This window comes from Magallana gigas, chromosome 8 (assembly GCF_963853765.1).
Source record: "Magallana gigas chromosome 8, xbMagGiga1.1, whole genome shotgun sequence".
Lineage (NCBI taxonomy): Eukaryota > Metazoa > Mollusca > Bivalvia > Ostreida > Ostreidae > Magallana > Magallana gigas.
This window is the reverse complement of record NC_088860.1, coordinates 33,608,073-33,627,363: the sequence shown is the minus strand read 5'-3', so window position 1 is coordinate 33,627,363 and position 19,291 is coordinate 33,608,073. Positions and strand designations below refer to the sequence as shown.

The window sequence follows — 19,291 nt, the reverse complement described above, 5'->3', positions numbered from 1 at the left end:
ATTTAATTGCATTGAAGAATTTAATTCTAAACAGAATATTGATTCCGTACAAAATAATTAATTTGAAAAATCATGTTATGATGTTATGAATAAAAATTTGATCATTCTGATAAAGTGTTATCTATGACAATTCTAAAACTTTGTGTTTGCCATATATAACATAAATGGATCCACCGTTCTCAATAAGCACCCGTGGGCGCTGGAACAGATGTATCTGAGGCACTATCAGCCGCTGTAGCTCACCCTCGGGGGACAGTTCATGGATGTTGTTAGACTTGTACCCTGCAACATAGATATTACCTTCCCTGTCGGTGGCAATGCCGCGAGGGAAAGACAACTGTGGGTGATCATACTGGAACACAACCGCCCCTTCCTTAGTAATGCAATAAAACGAGCCGTCATCCGTTGAGTCGGTGTACAGAATACGATTTGGTTCAGTTGGGTGTATGTTTTCGACTCTAAGGCCTTTCACTGGTAGAATTGATTTCCTCTTCATCGTTAGGTCTTCATCCACTTTCCAAAGTTCCAGATGTTTCAAGCAGGCGACAAGAACGTATTTTCCAATATTAGTGACTCCGTAGCATTCTTGTTTGGTAGAGTGAAACTTTTGAACGACAACGGCATCGTCCCATTGGAGTAGAAGTAACTTTCGTTGCTTCGGAAATGAAATTATGAGCGTGTAACCGACACTTTCCGTGGGAACTTCCACTAAGTCCCAGGGATTTCCCTGTAAGTCCTGTATATTTAGGGAGTCGTCATGGTTTCCATTGTCATAGTAGGCGCGGATCTCACGGCCGATGTAATCCGCCAGAACGAGGCGGCCTTCTATCGTTGTGGCACCAGTGATGGTACTGCTCTGAAAGCGTATGACGAGAAATCCTTGCTTTAGTTTCCGATGCAAGACTTCCGATCTGAATGTTGTTTGGGGAGACTGGAGTTCGAGTTTCCTCCAACTACCAGAACTCCGAGCGAAAGGGATATCCGGCTTAATTCTAGAATGCATTTCTACTATACTCCCCATTGAATCTAACTTTACAATAACGTCATTGAATCCCACGTGAATTGAGCTGTTCTGCATGATAGCAGCCCTGTGATGCATTTTCTCCGCCAGAATGTTAGATTGTAGGCTTATGCTGGGCAGTTCAACAAATAACTGCACACTTAGTCCCTCGCTCAGCAAGAGCTCTAGAAGACGTTTGTAAAACAAAAGCGTTTCTCGTTTCTTCTCAAATATTCCGATTTCTGTTTGAATTTCAAACTCCTTTTCCTTTTGTTTCAAAGATAGTTCATTGAATAGTTTGTTTTCTAGCGAGTTCAGGTGGTTGGTTAAATTTTGCCTCATATCTGAAATTGAGCGTTCGTCATCCTTGCGATACTTCGACAGATCGGAGAGGTTTTCGCTTAGTTTGTCGAGCATATCCACCGCCGTCTTTTCCAAATTCTGCAATTTCTCCGCCATCTCTTGCAAGAAGTCGCCGTGTCGGATATCGTCTGCTTCGGATTCAGACGTAACTAATCCGGGACACTCGCGATGATACAACTTCCGGCAGGCATCGCAAGCCGCGACACCGTGGTCATCGCAATAGAACTTAAGCTTTTTGAAAGCATGGACCTCGCAGAACGCCGGCATGTACGCGATATCGACGTCATTAGCGACCTCCTTAATATTCAGAACGCGGTGAATGTCGGGAGAAGTCAGGTTGTTATGGTATGACACGTGCTCACTACACAGAGACTCTCGGCAGTAAAGGCACCAAGATTCGGATGGCGATATTTTCCCTGCTCGCGAGCAAGGAATGCAAGTTTTCATATTTTTCCTGGCGATTTTATTTAGAAGAAAGTGATTGGTTGGCAGTAAGTGGGCGACAGTATTGGCAGAAACGGTTGCTCTTTTGCCAGGTTGATATTCTTTACACACGGGACAGTGGATTCGAAAGGAGTTAAATTTCCCCTTAAGTTTCTGGAAATAATCTCCAATGCAACTTTTGCAAAATGTATGCAAGCAAGGCAGATGTTTTGGCATAAACAACTCGTGCTTGCAGATTGGACAGACAGTTAAATCCCCTTCGTATCTATACACGTCCTCCCCGCTTTCTGGCAAATACTGGCGATACTTCATAGGAGGCGACAAATGGTTATTTTCATGCTTACCAGTTTCCTCTTTAGCCCGATTGCTTCTTTCGGTGGCGAATTTCATTTTCATAGTATCTTTCTCTTGGCGTACACGGTCAGTTTTCTTGACTTCGTTGACATTCGTTTCACTATTTTCATTTCCATGCAAGTTTTCGCTTACCATCAAAGACAATTCAGAACCAACCTTTTCGCCGGTTTTCAACGTCTCTATGCTAGCGTTGTAAATTTTTCCATTTCCCAACTTTTTGCTTTCATTGGATGGGTAAGACTCTTGTTCTTCGTATTTGATTTCACTTCCACCATACAAATCTTGCTGCTCCTCTTCATCCGGGAAACTTTCAGCAGGTGCGTCTGCTTTTCCTCGTGCCTTCACCACATCCGACATGTTTCATGCCCATTGAAGCTGTGCCTGCTATACCAGGAACTCGGACTTGTTAATTCTTCAAGAAAAGTATCTTGTTACATAAGTAACGACGAACCGGGACATATTTTTTACTGTGTGAAATATCGATGAGCTGATAGTGTTAAACCTGTCGACACGGGATCCAGATAAGGACATGACAATATGCCTCTCTATAAAAGACCGTTAGCTACAGACACAATCTGTTTGTTGATCCTAATCATGGGTTTTGTCCTGAGGTTTTTTAACATAAGTCTTTACGTTTAAAAAATACATTGTGAAATCTTAATTACTAAGGAGAGATCCATGTTAAAACAACCACGTCTGCAACTTGTCTATGTATAAACTAAAGCGTTATGTACATTTAAAGTTATGACAACAAGAATTCTCGTAAGACGCATAGAACTTGAATACTCTACACCTACTTTGTGCTTTGTGTCATATAATTGAAAAAAGGCATTACACATTTTCAGGATTGGTAGGATCTTTATTCAAATATTTAATGCAATAATTCAGTCACATCGGAAAGCTAGCTTTAATCATCATTTTGCATGTATATTACGAATTAATCACAAGATGAATTCTCGTTAATTTACAAGAATTAATAAATATGGCAAGACGATTTTTGGACGGGCTGTGCTAAATGCGTTCACATATTAAGAGTCGTTCAAATATTCCAGAAAACTCCCAATTGATGGAAGATCCACGTCCCCTTTAAGGTGCGTTCCTCGCCTGTTCCTAGGATTTTCCACAATCTTCATGTGGATGGAGGCCTCGATGTCGTACTCCACTCTCTCGTCTGGACCAAACCTGTGTGGCATAGAACAAGACTGTCCAGCAATGGTCGTGATGGCGTAGTTACTGGCATCCTGGAAAACCCCTATATTTGGCCCCTGCTGAGAAAAGTGAGGGTTCTGCTGGGGAGCATTGCATCGAACGGAGAACTTAACCCCTTTGTCAGATTTCATGTAACCGTTCGAAAAGTACTGGTTTGGTATGTGGTGGATTGGTTGGGTAGGTTGGTTATTGGGAATTCCGTTAATTTGACATTGGTCATACTGATTTGGCAAAGAGTTTATTGGTGAATGAACGAACGATGCATTAGGTTTTTCATGAACTTGATTGTGATAAATCTGGTATGGGTAATTTGGTAATCTTTGGGGTGAATTTGGTGGAGAAGGGGGAAAGTTATAGACATTGACATTGGGCGGAACGTTGGGATAATTCGGCGGAGCCATCGTATTCCAATGTTGTTGAGACGGTGGGTCGCTCGGATTCATGTAAACCGGTGAGGGGACATGATGGTAGTTTTTGTTGACATTAGGATAGTTCATAACGTGGCCACAATTCGTGTAAAAGTTATCACGTGGTTCGGCTTTTATCATCTGAACGTCATTGCCACATGGTTTGAAAGACACAAAAGGTTCAACAGGGGGAGCATGCGCGGTAAACTGCTGCTGGCAAGAATTCTGGGAAGGGGAAGTGTAGACATTGTACTCTGTTTTTATCACAGCCTTCTCGATCTGCTGTCGTCGCTTGAACTCCTGAAACTGAAGCTGCTTCTCGCGTTGAGTAATTTTGTGAGCTACATGCGTTGACGGCAAGACTGGGGAATGGCGGTCAGAGAGCATGTGCCAACTGGAGGGACACGTGACCAATGGCGTATAAAAGGACAGGGACACATCCTCAGTGAACCCCATGTGTGGCGTGCAGAAGTTGCTGACTTTCTGCATACCGTGAATGTCTTCATTGTTACCCTCAGAGTCTGATCTATGGCCACCGCTGCTGTAGTGTCCATTCTGGATGAAGAATTGAAGGTCACCAATGGCGTATCGCTGACGGAGCGCGGTTTCTTGTTGTAGAAATGTACTGTCTTCTTCCCTTTAATTGATAAAAGATAAATTTTAATCATTATTTTATAGTATTTTGGCGTGTTAAGGATACAGCCGGTGAATTGCATTTAAAAATATATTCAGTACCTGACGGGACAGTGCGTGAAGACGATGGAGAACTTCTTGGAGTTTTTGCTGATCACTTTTCCTCTGCTGTGCAGCCAAATCCACTTCCCGTTCCGCGTTTCTATCCGGAAATACATCGTCTGTACTTCTGTACTCTCCATCACTGCAAATACACACGTGTGAGATAATTTAAATTAAGTTACTTTAATAAATTATCTCAACATCATGTACTAGGGTCGATCAGATGTAAAACCCGCATGAAATAAACTTACAAGTTTTGTGACATGCGGCAAACGTCACGAGATCTTCTGGATGGACATATTTATACAAAGTGACGTCATTGAGTTCATCAGCGCTGTATCCTATAATGTCGTATGCCCTTAAAGAAAATAAAAAAAAATATTATATTTCTTAAAATTGCTGGCAGGGGCCAAGAAATCACTTAATGAATTTAATATAATGTGTTATAAATTCTTACTTTTTGTCCAACTCGCGGATTGTGAGGTCCATATCATGTTTACTCCAGAATACGTTTTGTTTCACATCATTTGTGAGGTCACTTCCGGTCAGCATGAATGGTTGGCAAAAAAGAAGCATGATTTGTGGTGGGTTTTGATTACTTTTCAACGAAAGTTCAGGAATATTTTCAATTTTGCCAGAGCTGTGAATTTTCTAAAAGATAAATAAGATATTCTTTTATTACGCTGCATGTACCGATAAACAACGTTTGATAAAATATATGACAATTAATATTTTATAGAGTTGGTATCAATGAATTATAGTTTACATTAAAAGGATGGTGAAACTTTTAAAACAACTTACCAGGTATCCAGCTGACGTTCCGTTGAAACACTTCATTCGACAGACAAACGACACCTTCTCGCTCTCGGAAAGAAGATCGTTGGTCATCTAATACATGGATTGAGAAAACTATTATATTCATTTTAAATCTTGTGTGGAAAACAACATTTACTTCGTAATGTGTATATAAATATGGAAGACAACATTCACTTCAAAATGTGTATGAAAAACACCTCTTATATTCACTTTAAAATTTGTATGGAAAAACAACATTCACTTCAATATTTGTATGAATATATCATTACAAGTGTATGTTTTCAGGATGAATTACATTATTATTTCGTAGAAAAATTATAAATCGGTATTAAAGTCAACGATAGAAATTAAAGCCAAACATTAGCAGACCTGCTGTACGGATGCCGTGCCGTGCCGCTCCAGTACACTCTTCATGTTGTCGTGGTCATCAGGGTGCACAATGCCGTACAGGCAGCGATGCATCAAATCCACCTACAATATAAAGATAATACCTTTTATCCATTTGAATTCTAATTAGCGGAACTTGCTGCACATACTTGTACATGTATTGAATGGTTTAAAAAAATATCAACAAACATTTGTAAAAATATATATATATATATATATAAAATTACTAACTTTTGGCAATATCTTTCCTTTTTATTTTGATAACATAGATATTGCAATTAATGTTTAAATGTTTAGTTTACATATCGGTTATGGTAAGCTGCATACTCAAGTACTATAGCAACGTTATAAATACAAACAACGTAATGAATTACCTGGTTAAATCCTAGATATTGTAAAACATTATCCGATGCATATAACACAGTCCCATCTGTAGTTGCAGCTAACACAAACCCATCAAGTATCTACGAGAAAAAAAAAATCGGAACCTGTTATTCCTCCCAATAACTTTTATTTTTACATTTCACAATAGTATTTCCGATGTAAACAAACAATGGTGTACGCGTTTGTTATCCACACTCTCCTTCCCGGACCGTGCCGAGTCCTTTATCACAATGTTTACGGACAGGATGCGACGTATTCAGATGAAGTAAATGATGCTGAACACAAAAACCGTAGAAGAAATCACATTCAATTAATAGCCAATGAAGTAAGTACTGAAAAACGACACTGCCCCTCCCACCTTTTCCACATGATTTTGGTTTGTATAGATATTTCATTTCTTTCAATAAGTTCCTTTATTGGTTTGCGCTTTAAGTATTTGAAATTTTTCAGTATATCTGATTCCACCGACAAACAGCTTCTTTTATAACATTAATTAGAATAAATAATTAATCGTATCTGGGTTGCATTTTTTTTTTGGGCTTTTCTAGGTTCACTCCGAGTACCAATTTCGGAGGGCAGTCCAGTCACGAGCCGTGGAAGATGATATTCAACGCATGGGAAATGACGACACGCTTCCAGACTTTGAGTTTGGTTGCATTAGACTTCCAGAAGGCAATCCTTTCACAGTGGAAAGAATAGCTCTTTGGTTAGGGGCGGGTAACTCAGGATTTACTCTGGTTTGTGAAAAATCGGAAAATAGACTCCTAGCAGAAAATGTACTGAAAATTCTAATTCGATTTATACAGGAACATGTTCGAGTTATAAATCAGCCTTCGGAGGCTAGACTCAAAAGTGACAAAATTGCTCTAATTCTTAGTCGCTTTCTGCCAAATGGAAACTTGCTTTTCATGAACCATCGCGTGGTCAGGCAGTTGGAAAAAGAAGTGGAAAACTTGATGAAACTGTGATAATAAAATCCGCTCATTTACTTTATGCTCATAAAATGTAAAAATGACATTCTTCTATAGCATACTTAAGCATTTAATTATTTCAGTCTGAATGTATTTTTTTTTAATTCTCCTTACTGACAAAGCCACAAAAGCCAACACCTTACCTGAAATATGTTTCTTCCGCAAAAGAATTGTTCTGCACTTGGATGTGACGCTTCATCATTGGGTTCTCCAGTTTGTAATATAGTATTGGATTTTTCATATGCTAATAAAAGACGATAAAGAAATTAGTTATTTTATCGATATAAATTTTAATGTAGGCTATATAAAAAAAAAAGATTCCCATACTCATTTAAAAAAAGGATAATGAAATTATTTTAAAAATCAAAGTAAGCATTAAATAAATATTTATAGATATTAATGTACCTGTATCTAATAATTTTTATCATAATATATTGTAATAAATGCATTCCAGCATTACATATAATATCTTTTGTACGTTGGCTAAATGCATAGTATGAAAAAATACATACAAATACAGTACATGCAATAATATGTTCACGTTCATTACTTGTAGTTTGTTTGTTTTCCACCCACCAAAGTGTACATGTTTTATTAAAAATTGAGATAGTTACATAAATGCTGCGTCGATTTCATTTATTCTTTTTAAAAATTACGGAGCTGAAGAATGTCAGATTGAACATTTTCATTTTGTCAAGTCAGAAAACAAAGAAACTTGTATGAAAAATATCCCTTTGTTTGTTGGAAACCTCTCCATTTATTTTGACACAGATTTACTGCGATTCATCGAAACACGTTAGGTGTAAACGGAAGATTTACTTCTTAAGTTCTAGTAAATATTCCTGCCCAGTTCAAAGAAAACAGGAGGTTTGAAGCAGAAATATAGTTTTAAAAACGACTCGAAAAAAATATCACAAATGCAGCGCAAATATCACCTGAATCAGACATAAACCAATCGATAAATTCCGCCGAAACCCCTGCTATTTAATTTATGAAAAACAAAGCGCCGTATTTGATAAAAGAGATTAGGAACTGTGCTTAGATTTTGGACAAACTGCTTGGAGTGTTGGACAAACATTTCAACATTAAAATATCCCGCACTTTTCCCCCTGTCGTTCGGCGCGGGTTGGAGTTGGGGGGTAACGAATTCTTGGCGCCTGGGTCAGTCTCTCAGCTTCGGACCGCAAGAGTTTGTAGAAGCGCCATGATGCTGTCATCATGTGATAGCGTCATAGATAAATGTCTCAGTCACAGAGCTAAAGTGGAATCGAAAATGTAATCAACCTGACTCTGTATGGTCATAGATAGACAGCCGACACCTCTTGCACTCGTTCAGACCACCCGGTCGTGAAGTGGACAGCGGGCCAACTAAGTCTGACGGGTGTTATTCCCAGAGTTTCAAAAATTTATATAGTCTACATGTAAATGGATTTTGGCAAAATTTAATAATCATTGAAAATAATAATTAGATGCAATTGCATATAACAGTTTTTTTAAAGGTATTGAAATTCTATGCATATATCATGTTTTTGGAATATTTCAAGCAAATTAATACAAGTAATCCGGTCAATTAAAACTCTGCATGAATTTAAACAATATCGATAGGACGTTAAACAGCAAATCTCTCTCTCTCTCTCTCTCTCTCTCTCTCTCTCTCTCTCTCTCTCTCTCTCTCTCTCTCATTTTTGAATTTGATAATCCATCATGTATTTAATCTTAGGAATGCCCGAAAGAAGTCTGTATTATTTTCACATTTGTACAGAACAAGAAATTAAGTGCAAATTCTTTTAACAAATATGCACTTATAGAGATATGGCATGTCCAGACCACACTGCTATCCAAAATTTCAGTGACTCAGCGCTAAACGAGAGTAAGTACAGGAGAAGATGGAAGGTAATCCCAGAGTTGTCTGGGTGTGTCAGCTGCCACAATGACCGATCAGGCCGGCATTAGGCGGCCCTATCTCCCCGCTGTATCGACAAATCCAACTCGAGTGGGTTACCTCGCCAGTATTTATTTTATCATTTAGCGGTTTATGGAATTTGATAGCGAAATGAAAACAAAGATGTCTCCCCATTGCGAATTATTAGGACATACTTCGATTTTTTTCTCAAAAGTGTATTCAAAAATTGAATAAATTCATCATTTCCGCCGTAGTCGATTAAATGTCGTCTATTGAATAATCAGTATGGTATAATCATAATATATTGATTAATAATAGAATTATTTTTACAGAAGGATTCCTGGGTTGTATGGTAATATTTGTTGACAGATGCAATTAATGTTGATATGCCGTCAGTGCGCAATCATCAATAAAATTAGTTCGATTTTCTCGGAGTGACTCGTTATCTATTAAAACAGGTATAGACCTACATAAGCAACTGTACCTTACATAAACATTCACGTAAATTTCACGCCATGAACACTCGCACAATTTTCACGTCAATTCACGTTAAGTTTTACGTGGTGTTATTTTCACGTGAATAACTAGTTGTATTTGAACATTTTATCAATTAAATTATTCAATTAATTATTGAATCAATATTGCGCATGCTCAGTCACCTTTGAAGAGGAGCTTGATTCTGAGGAAGGAGATGACAAGTCGGAAGACCGTCTGACTGTCCAACTTCCGGTGAAGAGACGACCTGTCCACGGGAATAAGGCACTCCAATGCTTTAATTTCTGTCCGTAGCTTATCCCTGTACCTCTTGGATTTAAAGCTTCAATAAAAAAAACAATAAACTGTTAATACTTTGCTGTACAGCATGTACAACAATCATTTGAAAGTGATTCCGCTAGTATTATTAATTTTTATATCACAACAAAATTCCAAAGAGCACTGTAAAAAAGTCGGTTAAATTATTTAAAATAACTTGACAGAAAGAAAGTTATAGAGGTTACCATAAAAACTGTCAAATGTTTTGTAAAAATTATAGGAAATAAAAATAATTTTAAGAAAAGCTGAATATTTTAAGAGATAACTTAGCAGTAACGGCATGGGGGTTATTTTTAGTAAAAATGAGTCACAAATGTTTTTTTTTCTTCTAAGAGCCTGATTAGCAGGCCTGAGCCTGCATCATTTTATCTCGGAGAACAAATCTTATCAGTTTTATAATAATTGACACATGAAACCGATGTTTGTTAAACAAATTGTCAAAACATTTTAACAAACTGCGCGGATGGAGGCTTGTTTATGTATTCCTTGAAGGCTCTTGGGGGCAAGCGTCTTGGAGACGTTGAAGAGTCAGGGTCTAAAGTAGCTCGTCAACCGGTTATCAATAGCGGGTGGATGAGAGATGTGTTTAGTCACTAAAACAACACTTCACAAGGAACCCCTATTAATTATATATACAGTGATGTATTACCCTGCAGAGTCTGGTATGTGGACATTGTCTGTGAATTGGAATGTTCGAACTAACCAAGCAAAGAATCAAGTTCTTTCTCAATGTACATACATTGTACATTGAAGATGTTTGAAAATGGGCGAAGAAATCAAAAATTAATTTGAAAAATGATTTGATTTTATGGTGTTCTTTTCATAAGTTACAACAGAATACTAAAAGCAATAATTTTTATAAGATATTGGTATTAAAATCTTGTTTCATAGCAAAGCAGATTTTGTAACTTTTTAAAAATACTTTTTCATTCACTATTTCTTTGTAAAATCTGGTTTAAAAGGAATTTTTTGCCGAGTTTATAAACGTAATTAAAAATCAGAACTTAACATAACGTTCGGAGACTGTTCTAGCATTATAACATTAGTATTTCCATTCCAACGCTCCACGAAGAGTAAAACATGAAAAAAAAATATATATCTTTTTCACTATGTCGCTTACATCAGCAACAAAAACTTGGCTGAATTTATATATGGGACAATCCGAAGGATTTTTTTCATGATTATGAATTATTATGAATATGAAATGGAACTTATGTACATGGTGGTCAAGAAATCACAAAATCCAAAAATTGGTGGAATGTTTACTCTAGATTCCTAATTTAACGCGGGGAATTAATATTCACGTAAAATCGCGAGAAGCAAACTTCCCGCGGATTTTAAATCTCGCTTATTTTAAATCTCGCTTTTATATTTCAGACAGATTCGAACTATTTCAAATTAGAACAAAAATGGTGTTTGCGATTTGATACAAAGCAGTGGAATCGCAATCAGTGGATGATACAAGTCCATGTATATACTTAAGTTACATGTACATACTTAAGTTACATGAATATACTTAAGTTACATGTCATACTTAAGTTACATGTATATACTTAAGTTACATGTACATACTTAAGTTACAGACACAGCCTCCATTTTGCACGGTCATCCTCTAACTAAAGAAGAAACGTGGATGAAATGTAGTAATTACGTAAAAATACCCGTAGTACAGTTTGAATCGAATGTATATATTTTTAATCTCCACTGGTTGAACATTATACGTTAACCGTAGAACAGTTAAGTACTTTAATACGCCAAACGTCGGCAAGATTCTCCAAGTGTCAAATTCCGAATTGTTGATTCTCGGGTTGAACACGAGCTGAGTTGAAGAAAAGCTGGATCGTGTTGGGAACCATGAAACAGTCGAAGAAGCTCGTGTTCAAGATTGTCCAAGCAGCCAACCAAAAGACAAAGAGTTTCTTTGTCGATATTCATTAAAAAACAACCAGATTTAGGTGTATCGTATTACAATAGATCTATAGAACAAACATCCCTTTACAATTTTGGAGAGAGTTTGAAGTGTCCTCAAGAGTTAGACGCTCAGTAATGGCGTCCAATTCGTGTGCTCCTATGTGTATTATGTGTAAACTAAAGGCACGAACTAGCTCTTTCCTCGCAAAACGTGCCATCAGAATCAACACACGACCCGTATATATAAGCAAGTCACAAAATATTCTCTTTTATTTTTCAAGGAATCATGGAAATTAGTGAGACAGTCTGATTTATATGGTGTTGTTTGGTTTAATTTTGGGATTCTTTACCTAGGAATATTCCTAAACTGTGATGGAAGGCATTTCCAAAGAAACACTGCCAGATTTCTCTGCAGAGTGAAAGGGATTTCTCTTCATGTTCTATGGGCCATAGTGTTGGCCATAAGACGGATTTAATTACGCTTACCTTGAGTCAGTGTTGTGATTACGATGTTGTGAAAATGTCTTCGGTAAAAAAAAATTGTATCTGTGCAAAATAATATTATTTTAAAAATCCGACCTTAGAACATTCATGTGGAGCTGATGATCTAATATTCGACGTTGAAATTGTCAGTTTAAAAACAAAGATGGGAAAAACCAAGTCCAATGTTTTGCAAATTTTGTTTCATAGGCGAAGGATAATAGCTATATAAGTTTGATGAGTTTCCTTTCTGATGCTAAAATAGGTTTATATTTTTTATTCCTAGTGGTCGATTTCTTTTTTCTTCGTCGTACTGGATATATATATTTAAAAATAAATGTTTAGGCTTAACACATGATTTTATATATCTTTGGAAAAATAATGAAATGGTGGACAAAATGAAAAAAACTAGCATTTTTAGATTGAAATACATTTTTTTATGTAAAAAAAAATGAAAAGAAATCCCATTTAAAAAAAACGGTATTTTTCTATGTATATTATCAAAGTCTAGAAACTTTTGGGTAAAGGAAATCTGCGATATGGATAGAGGACAAGGGGTGACGTACAAGTAAACGACAAGTATTACATGTATCGCGTGGTGTGAAGGTGTTAATCTTCTTATGGCCTCGAAGAGTCGAGTGTTCTCTTATCCCAAACACAAACCTTTGTTTTACAAAGTTTAAGTATATTTTGCGTTTATATCCTTTGTAGTCTTAGATGCACTATGTCCATGTTTGGCCGTTTGTTTTGACTGTGTTAAAAGATTCTTACAGTTTTTTGAGTTAGCAATACAAAATGAGGGAGAGAAAAAAAATATTACGGCATTTACATAATAAATCTAAATAATTTCAATACAGGAATGATTAAAAACAAAGGAAATATATACACCAATTGTACCCTAGTCACAGACTTACCAGATATAAGTATATTACTTAAAACAATATGTTTGCGGAGTTTTATTTTGTTTTTTTGTTTTGTTTTTTTTTTTGGGGGGGGGGGGGATAAACTGCTAGAAATATACCCCGATAGCTTTAACGTACAGCGGAAACGTTAACGAATACTAGGTAAGGTCACCAGCTTTTTGTGCCTCCTTTCCCCCAACAACTCCCGTTAAAAGAAAGTGAAACAGTATCAAAAACTAACAAAAAAAATAATTATGTAAAATCAAAGAAGAACATTGGATTGCGACGTTTTAACTGATTGTGTTAAATTAATAATTAAAATAAAACGTTTACGATAAAAGTAAGCAAAAAAAAATACTAGTTAACATTAGTGACACAAGCTTGTACTAGAGTCTGGTCCAATTCTTTTTTATTCTAAAAAGATACGGAACAATCTAATCTCTGATTATGTATTTTGTTTAATTGCAAAGATTTTTGAATTGTAACTGTTGGACATTTTTGCAATAATTCTCACATTATTGCATCATATAATCTAAATACCAAAGAGATTTTGGAACAAATGAGTAAGAAACAAATAAAAGTTTGAAGGTAACAACGTACCATTTCATAATTTATTATTTTTCCTATGCTTCTATGAAAATTGAAATAAAATATCAATTTATCGAGGTCAGAATTATCTATATTATTTTATGCCATCATTTTAAGATACTTTTGGACTTAACAAGAATAAAATTCTTAAATACAATCATTTACAAATACAATAAGATTGAAAGAAAATTACCCGAGGAACGGGATATGTTAATTGAAAATACACTGGTTCTTTGAAAACAAAAATAAATCGCAATATTTTCTGTTTCTGTTTTATCGTTTTTATAGAAATGGTTTTTTGTACATGTAACAAGTATATTTTTTTCCTCTTTTAAATTGTTATGTGTATTTAGTCTGTATTTATACATATATTTAAGATATTGAATATCATGATACGATCATAGAAATTTGCAATTACATTAGGTTTAGTGAAGGATAATTATTATAAAATGTAGTAGTATGTTTTGCTTGCATAAATATTTTAAAATATGTAAGTAGAAATAATATTAGATTGCTTAATAAAAATGATGGAATTTTCGATAATAGCAATTAAAGCTCTAGCTTTTTCATTATTTTGCTTTTACCGTTTTATCTTGCCACAAGAATGAGCTAAAGTTAACATAAACAGCACAAAGTATATGCAAACAAAACCTTGTTCCAAATTTCTATGATGTACCTTTTTTCAAATAAAATTTCAAATAAAATTTCAAATATTCCTACCTTGGATCAATTTTGGAAGATGAGGAATTTCCGGGTTTTGCTGAGGCCGGAGTTTTCTCCATTTTTATCCTTGTCTAGGCTTTGCTACAATAACCCTAAAATATCGCGAACCTTACATCATGAAAATACGAAAATTAACTAGCTTTTCAGCTTCGTACCGACACAATCGGCAAATAGCTTTTATCTTAATCCCCTTAAAAGTGTGTGTTTATTTGTCCAATAATCTTATTTTTAAACACGGAAAACCTATAAAGGTAAAAGTATTCATATAGATCTGACCAAATACTCGATAGTCGAGTAAAGGTGAAAAAAGTCACCAATCAGAGAGCGAAGAAACTGTTACGTCATCCATTGACTTCCCGAGTGGTAAGGGTAAATTGAAAACTTGAAATATCATAACGGCCAAATGGGTTGCCTTTAGATTGCATTATTTTACATTCTTGCATTTGTCATAAAAAAATTTATAGACGTTTTGATGCAGCGACCTTTGTCTGTCTCAATTTTTTTCTGCTTGTTGTCGACTTGCAAAGAATAATTTTTTGACCAACGGCTCGAAACTGATAATGGTAGCAAAGCGTAGACAACAGGTAATTGAAGTTTTGAAAATATGATATAATTATTATTGTAACTTTTATCATTTATTTTTAGTATTTTATTTATTTACATTTTAATTGAACAAAAGACAATTTTCTAACTTTTATCATTTTTTGTCAAATGCTTTTTTCTTTTGTCTTGAAAAGATGACTTTTTCTGACGAAATTAAGTTTTAAATTTAAGGATTTCCGAGGATGTTTTCGTAGAATAACAATAAACATTTTTTAAGGAATTCATTCGATTTTTCAATTCAAATCTTTATCAACGTGTTTTATCATTATCGAAACTCCAAGAGGTAAATTCGCGTGCCATGGCTTTAATTTGTCCAAACAGCTAACTAACCAATGACTAAACATTTATTTTCTTGTTTAGATTTAGGATGACTGTTTCCCAAACATCATCTTTTAAATATTTGGACTAAATACCGACAAATACTCCAAATTCAGGGAACCCTTTATATTTTTTCTGTGTATGTTTTATTATTCAACTATAAACTTTATGCCTTAATGGAATTTGAAAATATTTGTGTGCAAAACTATTCAAGTTTTAGCTATTTATACAACGGTATGTTTGTCTACCAAAACAAGATGAATGTTTAAAGAAAAATTCTTGAAAATGTCTTTTCAAAATTGTTTCATTTTAATGTTTCGTCAATTCCGATTTATATTGAGATACGTACATTCATTCTTTAACAGCTGTAAATCTAAGGTCTTGATACAGGAAAGGTTTATATTGATTTAGAATAACGATAGTGGTTCTTTTTGGAGGGGGTTGATGTTAAATAATTTTGGGGTGTTCTTATCTATCATGACAATTATAAGTTTTAAAGCATACCGTATATCCTTTTTTTTCGCGTGTCACAAAATTTGCAAAACAGGAGGAAATGTGTACCTATTTTTATTTGCGTCAGTCAGTTTTTGCGATTTAAAAGTTTCTTTTGCCAAACATTACTAGATATAATTTCTGCGTATTGAATATGTTGCGATTTAAAAGTGATTCCAAAAAAAGCAAAAATTAGATCACCGCGGAAAATACCCAGATATACGGTATATAAAATGTACCGTACGTATACTGCTTCCATCAATATAAATAATTTTAAAAAGAGCACAAAACAATGTAAGAAATTTATGCAACTTTTTTTTACATGCAAGTGCAAATAAAAATTATTTTTAAAAAAATATCTTTTTCTCACTACAGATTAAAATTTTCTCATGCACAATGTGGATAAGTAATCAGATTTATATCTTTAAATTAGTACAAATATACAAATATTAACAAGGATGGATTGTCGATAATCTACCCATTAAATCTACCTTGAAATTTGGAGAAAAAAAATCATATAATAATTTTAGCCAAAAACTATATGATTAAGTGAAGAAAAAACCCAATTATATCAGCTTTGTAATTTTAGTTTCGCATACATGTAGTTCATACAGAGCTCTTCATCTCAATGAGATTAACAAAGTATATGAATGACCTCGAATATCCAACCCCCTTAATTATTAAAAAAAAAAAATTCTCTCATTGCAAAGTCACAGTTTTCCCATCACTGTGGATTAGTAATTTGATAGTAGCAATAAGTTAATTTAATTATTAATTATAAAAAATCCATTTTTCTCTCATTACAAAATCATAGATTCCCCCACATTGTGGACTGATAATCAAGCGGCGAGAGCCAGTGACAGTGGTCTTTCAGTTTTTGACTGAGTGGCTCCATTCCGATAAGATTTGAAGGAGGACGTCAATTCGGAATCTGCCGGCCCGTCTGAAGAGGTTCTCTGCTGTTGACAAATCAATATAAATGACTGTGGCGCCGTGGAAAGTTGACCTTTGGGAGAACACCCCTTAATATATAGCTAAAACACAACCAAATCTCTTGGGAATAAGAAAATCAAGTATGAAATTGAAGGAAAAAAATATAATAATCCGTCAAGTTTGTTTTTATATTGGGTCTTAGAATTATGAATATTGACTGTAAAATGCATCCAAGTGGGTGTTTTGGGCTGCTTATCGATGGGTTATGAAATTGAACAGACAAAAGTTTTTAATTTTGGATATTGCATAGATCATCGAACTCGAGTGTTAAAAATTTTAGACAATATTGAAAAACAGATTGATTGATTTTATTGTAAATATAATTGACCAACGTCGAGGTAAATGTATAGGTCTAATAATTAGTATTTTAGATGTTGTTTCTTAAATTGTACAGAAGTTCTTTCGCCATTCAAAAATTGCCACCCCAAACGGAGGTTTTTCTCTTCTGACATCGACCAAATGCAAAGTACACATATGGGGAAGGGAGACGGTGACCCCCTTAATAACAAATATTAGAAGAGGCAAGGTACCGTGCAGATGTTTGAGGAAAATTGTGTTTTAATAAAATCCTAAACAAACCATTTATCAATGGAGTAGTGTCAAACTTTGCATTCAAACAAGGAATTCAAAAGTGTAAAAACAACCGCCAAAGTGTGGAGTTAAAGCAATTTATTTTATTATTAGATGAATTTTACATGAGATATTTTGACTATAAAGAAATATAATTGAAATGTTGTGTTGTCGGTTGTCTTCAATGAGATTTTTCTAGGTCTATATTGCATCCCCCTCTTAAGACTCTTTATCTCACGTAGAAAATTTATAACAGTGTCAGCTTTTCAATTCAACCAGAAAACCTGTGCTTTGCATCTCAAAACTGCACTTGTTACCTTAAGTGTCAGAAATTTGCACTGTTCTATTTCATCTTTGTATTTTCATTATTTGTCAAATCAGTTTCGTGTGATTTGCTTAAATAAACGCTCAAAAAAAAATTATTTAATATTTCTGGGGATTTTTTTTTCAGTTATTATTAATTTGATTTCGGAATTATATATTTCCCCCCTCTCACCTTTTGTGGAATAGGGCTTCCAATATGCATGTTCAAGTGTATCCATTCTTACACAATCACGTGCAACCTAGTTTTCTGACAAAACTAAGCTAATTTCTCTACAGTTTTTTTTAGTTGTCTTGTGCAATGTATTCCGGGTATGTCTTTTTGGATCTTCTTTACTTACCGAATTACACTACTTAGTAAATTTCAGTCACTAAGGCCTCCCTGCAGTTGTTAGGATTTCGGGGACTAAAATCGTTCATATTAACAATAATGTGTTATAAATTCTTACATGTACTTGTGCTTACATGTATAATTTTCCACAGCTTTTTTTTTTATTTTCTGTGCAATCGTTGAAGTAGATTAAAAAAAAATTTCAGCATTGTGGTTTTTTTAACAACAAAACTTACATTACCAGCAATATTAATATGTAAGAAATTGAGCATTAAGATTTTAACTTGGTAAAATTCTATAATCATTTACAGCTCAAAGTTTTGCTTTCAAGTACTAGTAATGTAATGTAAACAAATCAAACGTTTGACCTGCATGCATATTAGAGGTGCTCCTGGGCATTACATTTCATGTATATACATGTGCAGTTGTACATAAAAACAATTGACAGAGCATCGAGAAAAACGAATCGGTAATCCAAGAAGTTTCTATTTTACAAAAAGATTTTTTTTATAGCTAGACCAATTAAGTCTAATTCTAATTAGATTGGCTCCTTGGGTATTTCCTTTCAGACGAAATCAGATAAGTATTAGTCAGCTCTGAAATGGTGGTCCAACATTTTTTATATTGGACTGGTAGACCCGTCAAAATCGATTTTGTTTCAGACCTGTTGAAATAAAATTCGGGTGGTGTTTTTTGGACTTTTTATTAATAGGAACTCTTTAGAGGAATATTCATAAGGGTGTATCAATGGTCCTAAATTACGGCATGATGTTAAAAAATCAGTTCACATTGCAAATCATTCATTAATCCTATCAACATGGATAATCGTTACTCCTCGTCCGAATAAACCAAATACATACAACACACACGGTTACAGCAAACGCTCTTATAACGAATTCATCTATAAACGTGGTTAAAAAAAAATGCTATAAACATGGTAAAAAATGAAAGATAAGGATATAAACAGTGAAATTGAAAGTTATGTATACACAACCCCTCCTTTTTTTTCAAGAATTTTTTGGATGAGTCGCCCCCCCCCCCCCCTTTCAAAAATGATGCTACTTGCCTGCTATGTTATGCCTATTGTACGTTGACGTGTTCAATAATCACTTCACCCTGAATTATTGTTCATAATTGCGTTTTGGAGGATGTCCCAATCTACACGTAGGTCTGTTAGTGAATAAACAGGATACGTGTCTAGACGACATTAGCGACGAATTGTGTCATTCATATTAGAAGGAATGCTTCGTATATAAATCGGGGAATTGATTAG

General features: G+C 34.9%; 3 protein-coding genes across 3 annotated transcripts; 1 reads left to right on the top strand and 2 right to left on the bottom strand.

The window, feature by feature from the left end:
* Nucleotides 1–121: 121 nt before the first annotated feature.
* LOC105336728 (E3 ubiquitin-protein ligase TRIM56) lies at nt 122–2,518 on the bottom strand. Its single transcript, XM_011441163.3, has one exon. It carries the CDS (start codon nt 2,516–2,518, stop codon nt 122–124), a length of 2,397 nt encoding a protein of 798 aa, XP_011439465.3.
* Nucleotides 2,519–3,057: 539 nt separating this feature from the next.
* On the bottom strand, nt 3,058–14,734 carry LOC105336391 (uncharacterized). The gene is made up of 10 exons (XM_034474403.2): nt 14,388–14,734; nt 9,633–9,790; nt 7,214–7,314; nt 6,090–6,179; nt 5,698–5,799; nt 5,314–5,400; nt 4,970–5,163; nt 4,764–4,870; nt 4,513–4,654; nt 3,058–4,414 (listed from the first exon to the last, which is right to left on the bottom strand). Exons 1-10 carry the CDS (start codon nt 14,447–14,449, stop codon nt 3,190–3,192), a joined length of 2,268 nt encoding a protein of 755 aa, XP_034330294.2. The 5' UTR covers nt 14,450–14,734; the 3' UTR covers nt 3,058–3,189.
* LOC105336383 (AP-5 complex subunit sigma-1) lies at nt 6,235–7,159 on the top strand. The gene is made up of 2 exons (XM_011440693.4): nt 6,235–6,424; nt 6,648–7,159. The coding sequence occupies exons 1-2, from the start codon at nt 6,269–6,271 to the stop codon at nt 7,065–7,067; spliced, it is 576 nt and encodes a 191-aa protein (XP_011438995.1). The 5' UTR covers nt 6,235–6,268; the 3' UTR covers nt 7,068–7,159.
* Nucleotides 14,735–19,291: the final 4,557 nt, after the last annotated feature.